The sequence below is a fragment of the Scylla paramamosain genome, chromosome 24 (assembly GCF_035594125.1).
Source record: "Scylla paramamosain isolate STU-SP2022 chromosome 24, ASM3559412v1, whole genome shotgun sequence".
Taxonomy (NCBI): domain Eukaryota; kingdom Metazoa; phylum Arthropoda; class Malacostraca; order Decapoda; family Portunidae; genus Scylla; species Scylla paramamosain.
In genome coordinates, this window is record NC_087174.1 from 3,217,501 (window position 1) to 3,240,221 (window position 22,721).

Here is a 22,721-nt window from a genome sequence, read left to right on the forward strand (position 1 = left end):
GGGAATTAACTCTCACTGCGGTATGGAACAATTCACATCTCGAAAGCCAATACATACAATCTTTTAGAGCATTTACAAGAAAGAAAGGGGAATGAAAAGAGTAGATTATTCAATATGTAACCAGTATTATGCTCAGACGTGCCTGTAGATAAGTAATGAATGCTTCAGAGTAGTTTTTGATTAAGAAAACATATCAAATAGCAGTGAAATGGTTAAAAAAAGAGGTGAAAAAGGCCCACTCAGGTATCTGTCCCAAAAGAAAGGTCTAGTGTCATTAAAATTGTAGGATAAGTGTCTTTAAATCAGCTAGAAAACTGTTATTGGTCCTGCCCTCTCTCCATCGTTCTCTCTTAATCACTGACTAAGTATTTGTTTGGTTGGTGATTGTAGCTTTGCCGTCCGTTTCTTCCTACCGTGCCTTGTCATTAAAATTGTAGGATAAGTGTCTTTAAATCACCAGCAAACTGTTATTGATCCTGCCCTCTCTTCATCCTTCTCTCTTAATCACTAAGTATTTGTGTGGTTGGTGATTGTAGCTTTGCCGTCCGTTTCTTCCTGCTGTGCCTTGTTTGGATGAGCTAGCAAACTGTTTCCAAGTCCCGTCCTCTCCTCGTCCTTCTCTCTTGACCACTAAGTACTTGTGTGGCTGGAGAGTGTGGTTGCTGGTTGGTTTTGTTGTCCCTCTTCTGCCGTGCGCTCTTTCGATCAGTTGGTAAACATGTCTTGTCATCTTCTCATCCTTTTGGTTCAATAACATCACAGTATGTACTTTTGTGGGCCGGGATTGAATGTAACCCTCTACTTTATCTCATTTTTGTTTACTGTTATTGTTATCGTTATTATTATTATTATCATTATTATTATTATTATTAGGAAAACGGCAAATTAACGTCTTTTTTTCTATTTTTTGTACCCTTCACCGGTCTCTCACAATGAAAAGACACAAAAGGAACTAAATAAAATAAAACGGCAAAAGTAACACTCACCCTCTCATCCCTCCTCTAATGATGTAATGGACTGCATTCTTATAATTCTAAATAATCATCATCGGTGTCTTTCTCCTCTCCCCGCGACTGAAGCCGACCAATGGGGCAAAAATGGGAACAGAAGTCAGATACGTTGGCGCTCCCAGACAAGTAAAGCAAAATTTTCGAAACGGAGCCAAATTTAGTTCCATAGATATCCCGATACGCCTCTTTTCCAGTCACAGGACGGGAGAAAGACAGAGAGAGGCACAGCGTTCCAGAGCTTACCGATTTGAAATAATACTGTTGCTATTTTCACATTTCAGTTTACTTTTTCCCTCTTTTCGTTTATTTTTTTTTCTTCGCGTATTTTCCCGGTACATCTGTTTGTTAAATTCTAATGGCCGTCCAGGTGTCCATGTGTCTGCTGTTATTATACAAGTTTATCTGTGGAATAAGCTTAAAGAGAAATGACGAACTGGTGATCACAACATTCCCGCAGATTTGAAATGCGCTGGAAACAAAATGATCTGGTTTATTCAGACACACAAAGCCCTCCTCTTCCTCCTCCTCCTCCTCCTCCTCCTCATTCCCTTGCAGAGTTGATCCGCGATAGCCTGAGGTTCGGTCTGCGGTCTTAACTGACTCCACTAAGAAACAAACAATAAAAATTAAAGGTTGGGGGATGAAGGTATAAATTAATGCAAAAATGTTGAGGCGCATAAAGAATAACACTGAATATTCGCTGCCGGAAATATTGCAATATCGTTGAGTGACACACACACACACACACACACACACACACACACACACACACACACACACACACACACACAGAAAGAAACTAATAATACATGTGTGTCTCTCTCTCTCTCTCTCTCTCTCTCTGTGTGTGTGTGTGTGTGTGTGTGTGTGTGTGTGTGTGTGTGTGTTTGTGCATTAGATTAAAGAAAACAAGTCGTACATCTCTTAATTACGGATCTAAATAACAACACAACACAAACTCGTATCAAAATCACAACATGGAATGAAATGACAGATACCTAATAAGCAGTTACTCTCCCTCTCTCTCTCTCTCTCTCTCTCTCTCTCTCTCTCTCTCTCTCTCTCTCTCTCTCTCTCTCTCTCTCTGAGCTAATTTCACATTCAGCTGCAAATATCAGAGGGTAATGTTGATAACAGCGATGTGAGAAGGCCATGACGACGAAGAGGAGGAGGAGGAGGAGGAAGAGGAGGAATGTGGATGAAAAGATCTTGGGAGGGAACTGATCAAACAAAAAGAAAGCCTTATCCTGACGACCGTATCTCAGGAATACAAGAGCAACACACCAGACTCCTCATCTCCACCACAGACGTAATGCAGAGGAAAGGAAAACAAAGGAAGAATAGATCCAAACTTTGTAAGAATGGGATAGGAGGGGAAAATTTTCTCTTGTAATGGATGAAGAGGGGCATTATTACATAAAACAATAATGATAATACAGGAACCTTAAAAAAAAATAATAATTTGCACAATTCATCATGGAGGAGGTTAAAAGCAAGGCAAGTGAACCCACGCAACACAACGCATTCTTGCAAAACCCGCGTTAGTCACCATTTTAAGGATATTATTCACTTCGGGGAACAAGTTACACTCCAACAATTTACAGGAACAGTTTGCACAACGCTCTCGACAAGCTAATTCCCGTGGAGTTGTTAGCTGTCAGTTTTTCACGTTTCTTAATTACAGGCACAGGTTATCCAGGGGCAGGCGGCGGAAGTAATCACAATTGAGATTCAGCAAATATTTCCGTAAACAATGTCGCTATCGGGCAGGGCGGCTCGGTGCGGCATTCCTGTAATATCGTGGACGACGACTGCCGCGCCACGCCGCCCTGTGACCCGCGACGCGCCTCCCGTTTCGGTTGTTGTGTGTTTTTTTGTTTTGTTTGTTTGTTTGTTTTATTCATTTATATGTTTCTGTATGGCAAGTTAGTTCCTGTGTATAGATATGCATGAAACGCACTGTTACTACCACTATTTATAATGATAATGATGATGATGATGATGATGATAATGATAATAATAATAATAATAATAATAATAATAATAATAATAATAATAATAATAATAATAATGCTTCAACAACAACAAAAATACCACTACCTCCATCATCACCAACATCACCACCATCACCACCACCACCCTAAGAATAATTATACAATCCAAAAAGGGTGAAATGAACAGTTCATTGCGCCATAAAGTACTTAATTTATGCTTCTGATCTTACTTATTAACTTATCATCACTATTCGCTAGAGACTGGAGGTACTTTTCCTTTTCTCCCTTTTTTCTCCCTTTTTAACAGAATAATTACTTGTAGCTAAAAGACTTGGAGAGGAGGAGGAGGAGGAGGAGGAGGAGGAGGAGGAGGAGGAGGAGAAGGAGGAGCAGGAATAAGAGAATTAACAGGGAGAATATAAAAGAAAGAAAATAAAAATTAATGTTGATTATAACGACAAATATTTTCATCATCATCATCATCATCATCAACAACAACAACAATAACAATAACAACATTAAAAAATAACGACATTACACAAAAAAAAGACCAAGAAAAACTATAATAAACACAGAAACACACACACACACACACACACACACACACACACACACACACACACACACACACACACACACACTTCTAGCAAAATTCCAATAGAGTATCATTACACGCAATAACTACCCCCCTCCCCCCTCCCTACCCCCCTCTCTCTCTCTTTTTTTTTTTTTTTTTTTTTTATTTAAACAAAAATTTACATCAGGCTTAAAACAACACGTTTTTTATGCTGTTATTTGAAAAGCCTATACTTAAATGTAAGGAAGAAAATATATACAAAAAGTAAACTCATCCTACTATATATATATATATATATATATATAGACATGATTAACACAGCACTAGTGTGGGGGGTTGTGTTTTACGCCACCTGTGTGCAGCCACTTTCACCTGCTGGAGTGTCATTGTTTGTGTATCACTCGTGGCTGCCGTAAACACATTCCACAGTCTGGAGGTTCTAGCTGTGTAAGAGCGCTGGTGCTGCCTCGAGTAAGATCGAGGCACTTGCACCAGCATGTCATTGGAGGTGGTGGTCCTGGACTCCCTCTGGACAGCTCGTGGTGGGAGCCTTATCGAGCTGAGATGAGGGACCTCCAGAACCCGGGCCTTGTGCTGGACCACCAGCGCCGACACGTCCCGCCGATGCTCTAGCGACGTGACTCCGGTCTGCTCCTCCTGCTGCTGCTGCTGCTGCTGCTGCTGCTGCTGCTGCTGCTGTCCGTCCATCCCCACCAAGCGCAGGGCACGGCGTTGCACAGCATCCAGTCTCTGCAAGTGGGTGGGGGCACTCGACATCCAGGACAAGGCACTGTACTCCATACAAGGCCGTATCTGAGCCTTGTACAGTGTGAGGATGCCCCGGGAGTCGAGGTTTCCTGACATCCGACGCAGTGCAGAGACTCGCTGGGAGACCTGGTGGGCAACAGCAGCAACATGGCGGTCAAAGCGCAGGTCACAGTCCACTGTCACTCCCAGCAACTTGACGTGTTCCTGGAGGGGAAGTGTCTGGCCTCCAAAAAATCAGACAGCCTGAGACGGCTGGGGAGGCAGCTGGGGACCGTGAGATGACCATGGCCTGCGTCTTTTCTGGAGCGAAGCTGACTTGCCACGCCTCTCCCCACTCCATCACCAGCCTGAGCTGCCTATTTAGCTCTCTAACGGCTCGTTGACTGTCGGAGCGGCAGTAGGAGCGGGAGAGATTGCAGTCGTCGGCGTATGCAAGCAGAGTCGGGATTTGCCGCAGGAGGTCATCGATGTATATGTTCCACAGGATCGGGCCCAACACTGAACCCTGTGGAACTGAGGCCTGTATAGGTAACGGCTGGGATGCCTGTCCATTGATGACTACCCGGAGGGTTCTCCCCTGGAGGTAGTCCTCGAGCAGTGCAAGGAGGTTGCCCTGGATACCCTTGGCGCAAAGCTTTTTTACAAGCCCCGCGTGCCAGACCCTATCAAAGGCCCCAGCAATGTCCAGGGCCACCACAAGAGTATCCAGACCTTCGTCCAGGGCATCCTGCCAGCCTTGGGAGAGGAGGGTGAGGAGGTCCGCTGTTGAGCGGCCAGGCCGGAAGCCGAACTGTCTGTCTGAGAGGAGGCGGTGCTCACTCAGGTGATGACAGATGACACCTGCCACCACCTGCTCCAGCAACTTGCCCACCACGGAGAGCAGCGAGATGGGTCTGTAGTTGCTGGGCTCAGACTTTGAGTTCTTCTTGTGGGCTGGTACCACTCGCGCCTCCTTCCATATAGAGGGCCATCTGTGCTCCATCAGGCAGGCCCTGAAGACGCTGGTGAGAGGACCTGACAGCTCACTGGCGCAACGTTTGAGGAGCCGCGGGCTGATGTCGTCCGGGCCGGTGGCTTTGTTCTCCTCTACTTCCCTCATCAGCCGCTCCACCTGTTCACGTGTCACCTGAACATCGGCGACGGTGTGGTCTGTTTCCTGGGGGAGGTGAGGTGGACGTCTACCCGGATCAGTGACTGACATCTTCTCTGCGAAAAAATCAGCGAGTAGAGAAGCCTTGTCCTCACTGCTGGCGGCTGTTGTCCCGTCCGGCCTTGTTAGTGGAGGAACAGTGTCGCGGCGGCCTGTTCCTTGCTGCTCCTTGACAAGCCTCCACCAGGTCTTGTGGCCAACCCCTGAGCCACAGAGCTTTTGCCTCAGGTCCTCTCGCTGCTGCCGTCTCGCCCACCTGCAGGTAGCTGTCACCCGTCTACACGCCACACGGTGTTGGGCGTGTAGACGCCTCTCTCTCTCTCTCTCTCTCTCTCTCTCTCTCTCTCTCTCTTCCTTCGTTCCTCTTAACTCGGTCTTTTACTATGAATAATGAAGCTAATTACTGTACTAATTTGCATATGTATTAAGCATGAAAGTTGGCGGATTACGTAACGTCTTCCTCCAGCTGGGCGCGTGTTGGATTTGTTTCTTAAGAGTTGCTTTCATTGTTTTTTTTTGTTATTGTTATTGTTGTTATTTTTCCTTTTTTACTTGTTGTTATTGTTATTGTTATTGTTGTTGTTGTTATTGTTATTGTTGTTCTCAGTGGAATCCTTACGTTGTTTATTACTTTTTCGCTGGGGTTTGTTTTTGTTATTATCGTTGCTTATGCTATTATTAATTTGTGATCATTGTTAATGTTATTGTCATTCATTGAAGACTGAGCTCTGTTATTGTCATTGTTGTTGTTATAATTCTTTATTGTCATTATTATTATTATTATTATTATTATTATTATTATTATTATTATTATTATTATTATTATTATTATCATTATTATTATTATTATTGTTATTATTACCACTATCATCATCTTCATCATTACTATTTACTAACACATTTTCACCTGTAAGTCAACCTCTTCCTTCCCCGCCCCCCTCCCCTCTCTCTCTCTCTTTCTCTCTCTCTCTCCCGTAATAACTCTAAGTTCCATCGATTATAGAAGAGAAAAATCATAATGTTGTTTTTCTTTCGCTACTGACGCCAAGCAATTAGAGGGAAACAAAAATAGAAGCACTTTTTAACTCATTCACTGGGAGAAATAAAGATGCACAGGTAATCCAGGTACATGATAAAAAAAGGGTTCGTGTACTTGTTTTTGGCTGATGTTGATTTATTTTATTGCGTTGTGGTTTGTTAGATGAGTTTGTCTTAAATAAATGGTGCTGGATTTGATGTTTCGTTCAGTGTTTGTTGTTAAATTCACTCGTTTATTTATTCATTATATTTTTTTTATTATCATTATTTTTATTTATTTTTTTTTTTATCTAGTTTTCTTCTTCATTGTTTTATATGTTTATTTTTTTCTTTTTCTTTCTGAATTTCAGTGTCTGGAGTTGTGTCTGGTGTTTCGTTTAATGTTTCTTGTTTAATTCACTCGTTTATTTATTCATTATATTATTATTATTATTTTTTTCTTAGTTTTCTTCTTCCTTGTTTTATATGTATTTTTTCTTTTTCTTTCTTAATTTCAATGTCTTAATGTCTTACGCTTTACTAATTACAGTCTTCCATCATTAGTTTTGTATTATTACCCTCCAGTTATCCAGCTTTTCTTTCCTTATTATTTTTCTTTCCTATCTGTTTGCTTATTTACTAATTCATTTACTCATTTCATTTATTTATTTATTTTCTATTTATTTTCCTTTGGGGTATTTTTTTTTTACTATATCATTATTTCCTGTAACAATTTTCCGGTATCATAATTACTTGTACAATTACTTTAACTCTGACCATTATTTCCTACACGAATTTTCCTGTAACATTTTTCCATATACAATAACATTCCTGGGCAATTCCCTCCTCCATAGTTCAATTCATCGGCGCTCCTCTTAACAGATAGGATAGAAACACCTTTGCGGGGCGCCAATTTGACACGCCTCATTGTGGAGCTTCATAGAGGTGCCCCTGAACTGTACCGATTAATACTGACATACTTGCTGGCGTTGCACTAATGATGCTCTGTTACTGCCGCCTAACCAGCCATTACGCGCCGGCTGTCGCTACTTCAACTCGGCGTAAACTGTTTCTATCAGCCAGGCTTGTCAAGGGAAGGGAGGGAGAGAGGGAGAGGGATGGACACTTACACCCTGCCCAAATGGTTACCTGCTGGCTGTGGGTTTACAGTCAGCATTCTCAAATATTTGGCATCTTCCCTTTACTACTTTTTAAACTCGAGTTGAAACTATGAGGCTAGGTTAAGTTTGGTTAGGTTAGGTTAGGTTTGGTTAGGTTAGGTTTGGTTTGGTTTGGTTTGGTTAGGTTAGGTTTGGTTTGGTTTGGTTAGGTTAGGTTAGGTTTGGTTTGGTTTGGTTTGGTTTGGTTTGGTTAGGTTAGGTTTGGTTTGGTTTGGTTTGGTTTGGTTAGGTTAGGTTAGGTTTTCATGGGTGTTTTTCATGATTCTACTGACACTATAACAGGAACTCTATATCATCTAAGAAAAATACAGGCTCTGGTTGAAGTAATTAAGGTTTTCATTAGTCTTTTCATGATTCTAGTAATATTTTAACGAGTATTTTATGTCAACTGAGAAAAAAAAAAAACAGGCTCTAGATTAAGGTCAAGGTTTTCATGAGTGCTTTCATGATTTTAGTGATCATTTAACTAAGATTTTGCATCACCAAAGGAAAACAGTCTGGAGAATCTGAAAAATATCACCTCAGCGGCATTTCGAAACAGTCCTGATGAGACCATGAAGCGCTTCACAACACGAGCCCCAATCATTTGCCCTCCCAGCTCAGTCGTATACGAATATCAACCCTTCACTGCTACTAACACATAAGTTCCTTCCTTTTAAATAACCTGACCACTTACTTAATCTGTATAGCACCGTGAACTGTTTTGTAATAATTAAAAACCACTATATTCATCCTTACGTTTCCTTTTGTCTTTCCCACTGCCACAATACAACTCTACAACACTTTAAGAGTTAACAGTATGACGCAGCGAGCAGTGAAAAGGATAAACTAGCCTAGGACTTAGGACAGCCCCCGGCCACGCTGTGATGCTGCTTCTCTTACTACTTTGCTGTTCGTGCTGTTCTCGGTATCCTTATTGGTATCATAAATGATTTCAGTTTCATGTATAACGTATTGAATTTCTTGATGTTCATTAATACTCGTCTTTGTTGCTTCTGTTCCTGCTGTAGTTGTTGTTGTTGTTGTTGTTATTGACTTTATTTTTTTGTGTGCTGTTATAATTTCGTATATGTTGTGCTGAATTTCCCCATGCTTCAACGTTTCATCATCAATATCCTCGTCATATTCACCATCAACAGCACAAGCAGCAATGCTCACGATTCTAACAGTAATTAGCATCATCGTCATCATATTCAGTAGAAGTATGAACAACAACAACCCTGACGTTTCTAACAATCACCAGTATCATTCTCATTATCATCAAAAGCAGCTACAACAACAATGCTTGCCTTTTGAACAATAGCCAGGGCCATCAAAATATTCACTAGTGTTCGAACAGTTATCATCATCATCAAAATCATGAGCAACAGTAATAACAGCAACCCTTTAATCATCAACACCATCATTCTCATCATTTTTCATCACCAGGAGGACAATAATGATGGTTCCTATTAAACAATGCTCGCTTTTTGGACATACATCACCATTCTCATCATAATTATCAATAACAACTACGCTTACCTTTTTTAGCAATCATCACTATCATCATCATATTTACCAATCATTATCATCACAATCATCACGAACATAAACTACATCTTTTCAACATACATCACCATTCTCAACATAATCATCACTATCATTATCATCTACACCAATGCTTACTTTTCAAACAATCCTCCTCTTCCTCCTCCTCATCATCATCACAATCATCACCAACAGCAAATACAGCAACAAAGCTAACGTTTCTGACCATCCCCACCCTCAGCCTCACCTTCATCACGATCATCATCACTATCAGCACAACACCAGCAATCTCATCGCACCGCTGTGTCAACAAGTCAATATTGCTAACCCGCCTTTGCAACACACGCATAATGCCTCGATTCATGACTTTTTTTAAAATATATATACTGTGCTTCTTGATAACCGTGATAACAATAACAGTAATAATAGTAATAATAATAATAATGATAATAATAATAGCATTAATTACAATGACAAAATGCCAATGTCACTCCGCTGTCTACACACTAAGCACCTGAGGCCATACGCTATTAGAGAGAGAGAGAGAGAGAGAGAGAGAGAGAGAGAGAGAGAGAGAGAGAGAGAGAGAGAGAGAGAGAGAGAGAGAGAGAGAGAGAGAGCCCCCAACAAGCTCGTTTGCTACACACTCAGGGTCAACTGACAGCGTTTTTTTTGGGGGGGGTTAGTTCTATTTCCTTGTTCTTTCTTGTTTGTTCTCTCTTTTTTATCTTACATTTCTCTTTCCTTTGTCTTTATTATCTTTTTCTTTCCTTTTTTTCCTTTTTTATATTTTTTTCAAGTTTTTTTGTTTCTCCTTTTTCGTTATTCTTTTGGTTTTTCTGTCTGTCACTCCTTTCTCCTTTCTTATTCTTTCTTGATTTTTCATTTTTTTTCATGCACTCCTTCTTTCCATTTCTCTTTCTTATTCTTTTTATCGTTTTTCCCCTTATCTGTCATACATTCCTGCTTTTTATCTTCTTTCTTTTCACCTCTTCTACTTTTCCTTACTCTTATTCCATCTGTCATACATTTCTTTCATTTTCTTCTTTATTTCTGCTTGCTCCTGGTCAGTGTGGAGAGATTTTCATCCCAACCATAGCGTTAATCATTTGCTACGTGGAGAGCGAAGGAAAGATGTATTGGCAAGGTGGAGTGAGAGGATGAAGTGGAGAGAAGACAATGCAATCAAATACGAACAGGATGGAGGGACAAAGTGGAAAAAAAGTGGAGTAATGTAAGGGAAAAATAGGTTAGAAGAGGGGATTAGAAGGATGAACTGGGAAGTGGATGGTGGATTGGATGAATGGAGTGGAGGGATGAAGTGGAAGAAAAATGGACTCGATGTAAGGAAAGACGAATTAGAAGGGCGGATTGGAATGATGAAATGAAAAGTGGACTTGATAGATCGGACGGATGCAATAATAGAAGGGTGGAGTAATTTAAGTGGAAGCGATGCAAAGAAAGGCGGACTGGATGACCAAAGTAGATAGAAAAAATAGTGAAAGTGGATTTGACGTCAAGAAAGATGGATTGGATGAATGGATTGAGTAGAAAGAGTGGAGGCTGTGCTAGGACAAGGCAATGAGCAATAAAAGGAGAGAATAACGAAAATCAACAGGAAAAATTAATCAGACTGGATGCATTAAAGAACAACACACCAACTGAAACATGTCACTTTCAATACAAGTGGAAAAAAAAAGATAGACAAGTATGAAAAGTGTTTAAGTGTGGATGAAGAGCAGGTGTGGATCAGATAAAGAGAAGGTGGATGTGGGGGTGATAACAGGTGTATGTATGAGTGCGTATGTGAGTGTATACGTGAACCTATCTACTTAAAAACCTCCCAATCCATCTCCCTAAAACCTAGCTGTGGATCCGTGAGTTTGTTTACCTTACCATATCATTAATTACACGCACTAGATCATAAAATAAAAGGGCAACAATAATCACAACCTCGTATTAATCATCACCACTGCTGCCTGTATACATGCTGCTGTCATTATTTTACACCAAGAGACGGATGGATCATTATGGCAAGCGAGCGGCGGGACGGGGGGCAAAAAATAAATATATATAAATACCTGTAACAAATGACGCTGCAGGAATATTACCGGTGTGACATTTTGGAGTAAATGAACGAATTATATCGTAGGGGGGAGGGACAAAAAAATCATAACATTATAATCACTAAAGTGACTCGTTTAGGGGAAAAAATGAATAGATTAAAAAACGACTGCAGTTATTTATCTATTTTATTTTATTTACTTATTTATTTATTTGTTTATTTTTTGTGTATATATGGTTCTTTTTTTTTTGTATTGTTTTGTTGGTCTCTCTCTCTCTCTCTCTCTCTCTCTCTCTCTCTCTCTCTCTCTCTCTCTCTCCTCTCTCTCTCTCTCTCTCTCTCTCTCTCTTCTCTCTCTCCTCTCTCTCTCTCTCTCTCTCTCTCTCTCTCTCTCTAGTAGCAGACAATACTTATGATTACTAAAATAAATCAATAACTTTTCTCCTATTCATTCATCACCTCCATTTTCTCTTGCACTTTTCATCTATTCTCTATACCCTCCTCCTCTTCCTCTCCCCCTATTACTATTTTTTCCTCCTTCTTCAGACAAAACAAACTCAACGCTACAAATGACCAGTGATTTTGAAAGCTTAGAATAATGTGAAGGAAAAAAAAATGACCTATCGCGCCCACAGTGATGAAGTGAATAGAAACAAACCGTGATAAAGTGGCGGAGAGAGAAAGAGACTCGTGATTGAGATAAACTGCAGAGACGCGCAGCAGGAGAGGAAAAAAAAAAAAGGGAAAAAGAAAGTTAACTCTACGAACAAGGAAATGTAATGTGAGACAGAAAAAAAGAAAGAAAGACAGAATAATTAAATAAGAGAAAGAGAAAAAAAAGAAACAGAAAAATTACAAATACTTGATGTTAAAAAGTTACTAAAAACTAGAGAAAAAAAAACTAAGAAAACAAAACATACAAAAAAGAAAACAGGAAATAAAAGACGAATCCAGTGAAAAAAAGACAAAACCAAGACAAAACAAAGCGAAAAAAGAGAAAAGGAAGACAACAGAGAGAAAAAGATAAAAGGAAAAAAAGAAAAGAACAAAAAAAAAAACTGAAATGGTGGCCAGAAAGATCCTCTCTAACGCACGCTACTGCCTAATACATTCAAAAAGACCACCTCGGCACTAGGAAGAAGGCGAGGAAGAAAAGAAGAAAAAGGAGGAGGAGGAGGAGGAGGGGGAGGAGAAGGAGGAGGAGAGAGAGAGAGGAGAGAGCAGGAGGAGTACAAGGAAAACGGCTCCTCAAAATGGCGGCTCTCACCTCCCTCTTGTCTTCTTTCTTGAAATACCTGCCGCTCTTTCACCTGGCGTGCTGCGTGCTGCGCGTCGCTGCGGCAGGTGAGTACTGGTGTGTGTGTGTGTGTGTGTGTGTGTGTGTGTGTGTGTGTGTGTGTGTGTGTGTGTGTGTGTGTGTCGGTGGGGGGGAGTGGATGGGAAGGGTGTGGGTGAGTGAGTGGGAGGATGTGGGTTGTTGGATGGGTGGATGTGTGTTGAGGACTGTGTGTGTGTGTGTGTGTGTGTGTGTGTGTGTGTGTGTGTGTGTGTGTGTGTGTGTGTGTGTGAGTGCTGTAGTTGTTGTCTTGAAATTGTTATTCAAAGTGACATTAATTCACATGTATAAACGTACTCATCATTAGTAAACACACTCACACACACACACACACACACACACACACACACACACACACACACACACACACACACACACTACTCAACACATCACAACTTCGCAAACCTTTAGTTAATAACCACCACCCCACAAAAAAAAAAATAAAAATAAATAAATAAATAAAAATAATCACAACAGGACGAACAACAACAGCAACAACAACAACAACAACAACAACAACAACAACAACAACAACAACAACGCATACAGAAGCAAGCATTTTCACAAAGGTATTAACAAAAAATCTCATTAACACGCACAAAAAGAACTCACATAATGATCATAAAACTGCAAAAGCTTTCTAGATACCCGGTAAAATATTGACATGTTTAGTACAGATGAAAAAATAATATGAGAAGGCTCTACATTTTATATTATCATTAGGAATACGAGAGTTACACCGACAGCGGCTCCGAGTTAAGGGGGAAAAAAAGTATAATTATGATGTTTTTTGGGGGGTCTTTTTTATTTATCTATTTATTTATTTTTTTATGTGTGAGTAATTCTGAACGAGTATCGGTTTTGTTATATTAGTTTTTGTTGCTGGAAGTATTACGATGTGTTTTATTGTGGGATAGAGAGCGTTTATTTTATGGGTGTTTTGTGTGTGTATGTATGACTCTCTCTCTCTCTCTCTCTCTCTCTCTCTCTCTCTCTCTCTCTCTCTCTCTCTCTCTCTCTCTCTCTCTCTCTCTCTCATTAGCGTGAATTAGCAATCGTCGCACAGTCGTTCCAGTTGAGCACAGTAGGTTTTGCATTTTTAATTGTAACTGTCTTTATTACTCTTTACAATAATAATAAACACTGCACACACACACACACACACACACACACACACACACACACACACACACACACACACACACACACACACGAGATATTCACACCAGGCGGTATAAAGAGGAGGCAAATCACACCAAACATGCCGGTAAAGAAAGGGCGCCTTTTCATACGTTTTCTGTCCCCCTTTTGCTCCATTTTTTTTTTTTTTTTCGTTGACGCCATAAAGTGTGAGAGCTGCGCCACACAGTAATTATCTGATAGCGATCGTGCGAGGAGAGATAGGAGTGAAGTGAGTCTGTGGCGGTGGTTTATATATGAGCGAGAGCGAGAGAGAGAGAGAGAGAGAGAGAGAGAGAGAGAGAGAGAGAGAGAGAGAGAGAGAGAGAGAGAGAGAGAGAGAGAGAGAGATGGATGTTCGGATAGATATAGCCAAACAGAATGAGTGAGTGTGCGAGAGAGTAAAGAGAAGTGGACAACAAAGCAGAGAGAGAGAGAGAGAGAGAGAGAGAGAGAGAGAGAGAGAGAGAGAGAGAGAGAGAGAGAGAGAGAGAGAGAGAGAGAGAGAGAGAGAGAGAGAGAGAGAGAGAATGATTAATAGCAGTGTTTCTGATACACACACACACACACACACACACACACACACACACACACACACACACTGAGGCTGGTGTTGGGGAATGTTACATTAATAATAAGAATTCTAATAATAACAGAAATGATTATTGCAGTGTTATGATGATTTGTAACAGATATAGAAGCACAAGCTGCACCAATAACAAAATAACAACAATAAGAACAGAAGCGCCAGTAGTAGTAGCAGTAGTAATAGTAGTAGTAGTAGTAGTAGTAGTAGTTGCTGTTGTTATTGATGTTATTGTGATGGAAGGGATTAAAATGAACGGAAAGATTAATCCTAATACAACATTTTATTGTTCAATATTATTATTATTATTATTATTATTATTATTATTATTATTATTATTATTATTATTATTATTATTATCATCACCATCACCATCATAATCATCATCAACATTATCGTCACTGTCACCATCATTATCACTGACATTACCCTATCACCATCACCATCAACATCATCAGCAACATTATCATCACTATTATTATCAACATCACCATTACATATTTATCAACATTACTACCATTACCTTATCGAACCACCATCATCACCCCACCATCACCATCACCACCACCACCACCACCACCATCACCATCACCACTCAAACAGGTGAAGGATAATCATCATCAGTCTCACCATCCACTTCCCTCTGTCGCTAAGCAGCCACACACACACACACACACACACACACACACACTTTTTATAATCATTCTTCCGTTTACCTGGAAAAGAAAAAAAACAAAGGAAAAAAAAGAATATACTGGTTCATTTACCTTGAGGGGGAAAACTGGACTTAATAATCGAAGCTTTCCTCCAATAGACTCATTAACATTCTCTCTCTCTCTCTCTCTCTCTCTCTCTCTCTCTCTCTCTCTCTCTCTCTCTCTGGTCGCTCGCAAGTCATGTTATCCCGATTCAAAAACTGACAAAACTATCATAATACATTTTTATTTTTGCTTAATTTTCGTTCGCTTCCAATACATTCGTTCAGTCGGATCATCTCGGTGATTTGAGGAGGATTTATTAGCGTTCGCGGATTTGTCTGGATATGCACTGATTCAGGTTTTTATTGCCCATGCTCTCTCTCTCTCTCTCTCTCTCTCTCTCTCTCTCTCTCTCTCTCTCTCTCTCTCTCTCTCTCTCTCTCTCTCTCTTAAAACATCATTTTTTTTTCCAAACAATAGTATTAATATTTGTATGGTGGTGGTGACAGTAGTAGTAGTAGTGGTAGTAGTAGTAGTAGTAGTAGTGAGAACGTAAGAACATAAAGGAAGCTACAAGAAATCAGAAGGTTTATTACAGTCCTTGAATGAAACCTATCTACCTACTCGTATGTCCACCTATCGTCCCTATCCATGAATTTATCTTAGTCTGGTCGAGCGATGCAGTAAAAGTCAAGGATACAGTACTTTTGGTAACCCATCTTGGTACTGACATTATCAATCAAAATTATTCTTGTCCTATATGGTGCGCTTCCCTTATGTATGACCGTGCAGGTAAAGGCAGAGCTTCCAGTCGACTCAATTTGGCCTTTAAATCAAGAAAGACAGTGGCACGTGTTTTGAAACGCTCTGGTCTTTCATACGATCTATTTTGAAGGGCCGCAGAGATGATAAATCCGGTTATCATGGATGTTCTTTTTCTTTCTCCGACTGATGACACAAAATTCTCGTTAAACTACCACTAAAATGTGAAAATGCCCTTGGAAACCACAGTAACTTCCGTCAATTTGTTGAGAATACTGAGGATAAGACGCCCAAACATTTGCAAATAGCGAGCGACTAGTGAAGCATTATGAGGAGCCTACAGACCTATCAGATACCTTAGTAGTAATGAACGAAGAGGTGGAACTTAATTGACTCACAGATCTAAGGCGCAGTATCCAAATCCATCAAGCAAAGAATCGATCAGTGTCTACTTTCTCGTCCACCGCCACTAAGACACCTGATAAGTCCGTGGAAGCAATGGTATTAATGCAGTCAAGGAGAGGGATAAGATAAGAGTGGTTGCCATTATAGAAAACGGAAGGAATGGTGATATTAGATCGGTGTGATGGTGACTTTCAATGAGGTTCGTATTAAATAGACGGGGAATAGTAATAGGGTTTTATTTGTTTATTTATTTTTATCGATGGGCGGAGTTCATGTGTCAGTCGCTTTTGTTATGTAGCATCTGTTGTTATACTAAATGCTTGGTCACCTCTCTCTCTCTCTCTCTCTCTCTCTCTCTCTCTCTCTCTCTCTCTCTCTCTCTCTCTCTCTCTCTCTCTCTCTCTCTTTTTCTGCTCCATGAACCCACCAAAGTCAACCCGCCACACACACACACACACACACACACACACACACACACACACACACACACACACACACACACACACACACACGTACGAGTATCACGTCATTATACTACAACCAAATATTCTGGAAACACATTATGTCCCTGAACGTTGCAAGTCGAACATAAATTAAACCGTTTGTGCTCACACCGGGAAGGGGGAGGGGGGCGGCTGGGGAGTGACGGGGCGGGCAGGTGTCACGCCGCTGTACACGTGAGGGAAACTAATGAGAGTGTTAGCGGGAAGTACTTAATTCCTTGTGACATTTAATCAACTATACATTTAATCGGAAATCGGAAGAGACGAGACAAAATAGACTACTTCGGTATTACAGCAGGACAATGGTGCAGGAATAAAGTACAGAGATCCAGTAGGCGTAGGAATATGTAGCGGAGTGAAATACGAGTATGATCGTTGGTGGTGCAGAGAAGCCAAAGATCATATGAATCGGGAAAACAAAGATGAAAATACGCAGGAATGTTCAGAGAATGATACAGTACGGTGCAATGATGCGCTAGGAATAAATTAAAGGAACGTTCTAAATACAAAATGCGAAGAAAATAATAATTGGAAATCGAGAGGAAGGTACGAACATCAAGAAAAAGATGAAGAGCATAACAGACAGAAATAAATTAAATAAGAAAACCAATAGATTGATTTAGAGTTACTGCCGTTGGATGCCAAATATGGCTTCTAAACAGCCTTGCAGTGAGGGGCGGCCAGTCATCGTAGGTCCCCCGCACCGATGGCGTTAATTAAGCGCCACCTGTCGCCACCTGCTGCAGTTAATGAAAAAAAAAAAAATATCGGTCATCTTCATGGCTCGCGGCGGCGGTCCATGCAGAGGTGGCACACGGCGGCCTGACATTTATCACCACGAATATCACAGTTCAAGGCTGCTCACTCCTATTCTGGGACGCACACCAATCACTCCTGCCGGGAAAGATTAATATGATGGCGGCACGACCTCCCAAACGTCTCCTGATGGGCACCACGCGCCAGGCGTCACCAGCCAGGCGTCACCAGCCAGGCGTCACCAGCCAGGCTTCCCGGGGTGGTATTTATAAGATGTTAAGGACCTGACCGGACGGGGCGAGGAGCAGTGAACACGCCTCCACCTCGCCCCGTGGTGGCGCTCCTTACGGTGCGCGGGGTGGCGGTCAAGGCTCCAACGATGATTTTCACAAGCAGAAAAGTAATTATAAATTTCAAAAAGAAATGGAAAATATACAAAAGATATGGCGGCGTCATAATATCCGCCGCGGCAGAGATAAGCTTCTCCACTTCCTCGGCCCCGCCTTCATGCCATTGGCGGCGTGTCTCGACGCTTCCTGTTCTGCTGGGCGGCACTGAGGCAAAGCCTTCCGACTGGCGGCAGCGCCTCGAGTGCCGCCACTCTGCTCTGACCGGCAGCACAGCGTTTAGAATGTGGGAATAGCGTGAAGACTGTGGGAACAGCGTTCAGACTGCCGGAGTAGCATTTAGACAGGCGGTAAAGTGTTTAGACTGGCGGTAAACCCTCAAGACTGGCGGTACAGCGTTTAGACTGGTGGTGCGGCGTTTAGACTGTGAGAACAGCGTTTAGACTGTCGGAATATCATTTAGACTGGCGATACAGGATTCTGACTGGCGGCGCAGCGTTTAGACTGGCGGTACGGCGTTTAGACTGGCGGTACGACGTTTAGACTACCGAAATAGTGTTCAGACTGGCGGAGTAGCGTTTAAACTGCCGGAATACCGTCTAGACTGGCGGTAAAACGTTTAAGCTGGCGGCACGGCGTTTAGACTGTCAAAATAGCGTTTAAACCGTCGGAATAGCGTTTAGACTGGCGGCAAAGGGTTTAGACTGGCAATAAAGCGTTTAGACTGCCGGAAAAGCGTGCGGCATAAAGTTTAGGCTGGCGGAATAGCGTTTAAACAGCCGGCACATGATTCTGTTCGGCGGCGCCACGTTAAGAATGTCTGTACAAAGTGTGGACTGTCGGCACAACATTCACACCGTGGATGGAGAGTTTAGACCAGCGGTACAGCGTTTAGTGTTGGCAGACCGTTACAGCATTTTAACTGGCTGCACAGCGGTCAGACTGGCGGCGTTGCGTTTACATTGACGGCACAACGGAAAGGCACGGCAGCTGTCTGACTGGCGACACAGTGAATTGACTACAAGCACTGTGGTCGGACTGGCCCAAAACATTCATACAGAAGGCACGTCGCTGAGACAGTCGGTACTGCATTCAGGCGCCATAGCTTTCTGACTGCCGACACTGTTCACCCTGGTGGCACAGCGTTTAGACTGGCGGCACAGCATTTCCATTAGCGGAACAGCAGGTACACCAGCGGCACAGCGTTTGGACTTATGCCATGGCACAGCACTGACTTGCTGGACAGTGTTCATACTGGCGGCACGGCACTGACTTGTTGCAGTGTTAATTCTAGCGGCACACCCTTAAAACTGCCGGCACAACGTTCCGACGGCGGATCTGCTAAGCCTGCCTTCACTCCCATAAGATTCATTGCAGATGGAAGCACTCACGCGAATCTCGACCACTGAACTGCATAAAGTTCGTCGCGACACAAAAACAAGAATTACAGCAAATATTTTACTGATCTGCACACACAATTCAGTGGCTGGGAACACATCGGCGCTGTATCGCTATTCTCACTTAAGTATTTAAAAATCTAATTCACCAGCTAATGATTTTCTTTCTTCAGATCATACTTACTTCCTTAAAAAGAAAATATATTTCCAAATCTGAAAAGCAGCGACCAAGTGATTTATGCAGCGGCGCGGTGGTCGCCGCAAAGCGCTTTCAAGTTCCGTCAATGTCTGACCGATTTTTGCATATCACGGAGTGCACTCAGAATTCCCTACGTGCTTCCCCCTGATTGCGAGTACGGCTAAGTGAAACGCCGAGGGGGAAACACAGTGACATAACACGCGTAGTGAAAAATAAAATAAAAATATCACCACTAAAAAGCCACTCCATCAGCACGGGCAACCCTACGTGCCGCCTGACAGCACACAACACACCGTGACAGAAAAAAATAAAGCAAGAAATAAAAGAGAATAAAGCTGACACGGAGCAGATCTAAATATATTCTGACAGATTTGTGACTGGCGACATTTCACTCTGCCAAAGAAGCATAAGGGAGGTTTCGTCCTTCTGCCTGTCCACTTGGTAACCTTTCTTCCCGCAAGACACATGAGACACGAGACAAATATCCAAAACACTTGAGCAAAACTTATAATGTCACGAAGGAAGATATTCAACAGACAGTTCGGCAACCACGAGACGAATGTAAAAGTCTTGTTAAAGTCACGTTAAATCACCTGCTGAGTTAAAACTATTTAATTCAAAGAGACACATCCAAAGACAGACTGTGACTTCATTATCTGCAATACTCTGAGTAGCGAAGGTAACTATCAAGAATGTATGAAGTATAATTTTGCATAATCACATACTTAATATCAAATCTTGGCCAAACTTAAATCTTAACTTATTAATCCCATCCTTACCCAAACGAAATTAAATTCTTCTAGTGTTAATGACAATATGACACTTTATTTTATTCGATGAGCCTATAAGGGAGGAACAAGGCTGTGGTCACTAAAAGGCTAGAACTGTTTCATTGCTCCTACTCCTAGTGGCGTCATTTCGAAATTATATTCTGAAGAACTCAAGGCAGTCACGGATTAACGTAACATTAAAACACCGAAGGTAAATGAGGAGATAAACAGATATGATCACAAAAATACACAGCACATTTAAAACAATGGGGCTGAATGATCCAAAAAATAGCTATAAACTTTAAAAGAAAAGCAGTAATAGAAAAAAATGGTAAGGTACAAACACAACAAAAGACAGAAGTATCACACCCAATGCTAAAACCAATCACAACACCTCCTTCACAACACCCAAAACAACGACTCCACACTCACCTCATCCACCCCATCCACCTGTACCTGCAGAACACTGGACCCTGACGTGACAACTCCTGTGCCTCTCCGTACTTGCTGAAAGAAAGATGAAGCTTAACAATCTATGGACAGAAAGTACAACAAAAGAGGTGAAAACAAAACGGGTCCACGCTGGTAAAGATCGAGCCACTGCAGGTGCTTAGTTCATAAAAGGAATATTGCTCGTATCATTTCACTAAAGCAACATTTAACATTTTTTTCTCTTGCCGTGGGGAAAAAAAAAGAGAAAATACAAAATAAACTTTATCTATTCCATCGCAAACAAAATGCTTCTGGAATTTTATATTTCCAGACGCCTCGATGAAAAAAAAGTAAAAAATAATGTAAATAATGATAATCAAAACATTATGGAAAAAAAATAAACATTCGAGGCAGACATTCAGGACGTATTAAATATGTAATCAAAAATAATAAATTACAAATTACACACGAATCTGTTTGGAGGTCAGGAGCACTTTAGTCCACGTGGGGGGAAGGGAGGGAGGAGGAAGAAGAGGACAAGGGGGTAAGGATAGGGAGAGGAGGGGGAGGAGAAGGGGGAAGGGATGGGGAGAGGAGGAGAAGGGGGTACAGATAGGGTGAACAGACAGCAGAAACAGGAGGGTGAATGCAAGAGGAGAGAGAAGTGAGGATAAATGGGGAGAAGTGAAGGAACGGAGAAGGAATGGGGAGGAAAATGAAGGATGCCAAGACAGATTAGAGAGGAGAAAGAGAGGAAGGAGGAATGCCGTAGGGAGGAGGAAGAGTGACTGATGGTAGTGGAGTCAATAAAAATGCAAAAGAACAAAGATTCAATTGTCATTTAGGGAGAATTAATAAAAAAAAAATAAATAAATTGTACTTATGCACTACAAGTCAGCATCACACAACTCCAGCAGGTAAAGGAAGTTGTGAAAAAGAAAATCACACAACATAGACAGAAGAAAGAGAGTAAACGGAGCCCTCAATGTAACCTTCCCAAAGAACGCAATAACGTCAATGGGCGCTGGGATACCTCGGGGGATCCCAATATGAATTAATCCCACATCTATCCTCCGTCAAAGTTCCAACCTTCTGAGCTAACTTACCGTGCTGAATAAACGACGAGCCATGTATGTCACGTGCTTCAATTTCAAACAGGTGAAAATGTTACGACAGAAAAATAGGAAAGAGAAAAGATATTTGGAAGCGGGAAACTGTTGAGAAGATTATCAGAAATACACAGGTACAACTCCAATTACACAGGTGACGGCGAAAGTTGAGGGACGGGTGAGTGGAGGGTAGGAGAGCAGTCAATGTATGCAGGTAAGCACAGTGGTGGAATCAGTGGTAGAGTAACTGTGGAAAGGTTACTATGAATTGATAACACGCGGAGCAAACCATGAGACTGAATGTGGAGTGCGGTGAGAGACGGAAAGGCGAAATACAATGGAGAAATGAACTGACGTGGAAGTAAGTGATTCACATAAATAAGGTAGAAAGGAAAGAACAGCAAATTATATATGTGGAAGGGTTAACGTAAGAGAGAGAGAGAGAGAGAGAGAGAGAGAGACGGGGGAAGAATCTCTCTCTCTCTCTCTCTCTCTCTCTCTCTCTCTCTCTACACATCCCCACTACACACCACCCTACCCTCCCTCCCGACTCTAGTCCTCTCAAGCGCCCCCCGCTCATCCCAGCCAACCCACCCACACCCTGCCCCCTTGCCCCCCCCCGCCATTCACCGGATATTGGGGGTGTCCCTTACGGTAATTATCGCTGTAAATCAGGCCATAACCCCCTTTTGACCGCCGGAAAGGAGGGAACCGCTCCGACCAACCCCTACCCACCCCTGCTCACCCCTACACTCTCCATTAAGCAAAATTTCCCTACCCACTCTCTCAGTTCCCTCGTCCCCATGCTTTTGTCCCTCCTCCCTATCCATTTCCCGTCTCATTTATTTCTTGTTCAAGTGTTTTATTTGTTATTTAATATTTGTCGTCTTTATTTATTATCTAATTTCACCTGTTTCTTGTTTTGTTATCCGTTTACTTATTCATCTTTATCT

The 22,721-nt window shown here is 41.8% G+C and overlaps 2 protein-coding genes across 2 annotated transcripts in view; one reads left to right on the forward strand and one right to left on the reverse strand.

Moving 5' to 3' along the window:
• Nucleotides 1–22,721, reverse strand: part of LOC135112579 (alpha-(1,3)-fucosyltransferase C-like) — a 145,505-nt gene that overhangs the window by 83,236 nt on the left and 39,548 nt on the right. The window contains exon 2 of the mRNA XM_064027050.1: nucleotides 20,660–20,734. The gene's annotated coding sequence lies outside the window, so the exon portion shown is untranslated. The remainder of the gene's footprint in view (nucleotides 1–20,659; nucleotides 20,735–22,721) is intronic.
• The window catches only part of LOC135112581 (protein amalgam-like), a 162,885-nt gene that overhangs the window by 5,431 nt on the left and 134,733 nt on the right, over nucleotides 1–22,721 (forward strand). The window contains exon 2 of the mRNA XM_064027054.1: nucleotides 11,836–12,633. Coding sequence (XP_063883124.1) covers nucleotides 12,543–12,633 — 91 coding nt within the window. The 5' untranslated portion in view covers nucleotides 11,836–12,542. The remainder of the gene's footprint in view (nucleotides 1–11,835; nucleotides 12,634–22,721) is intronic.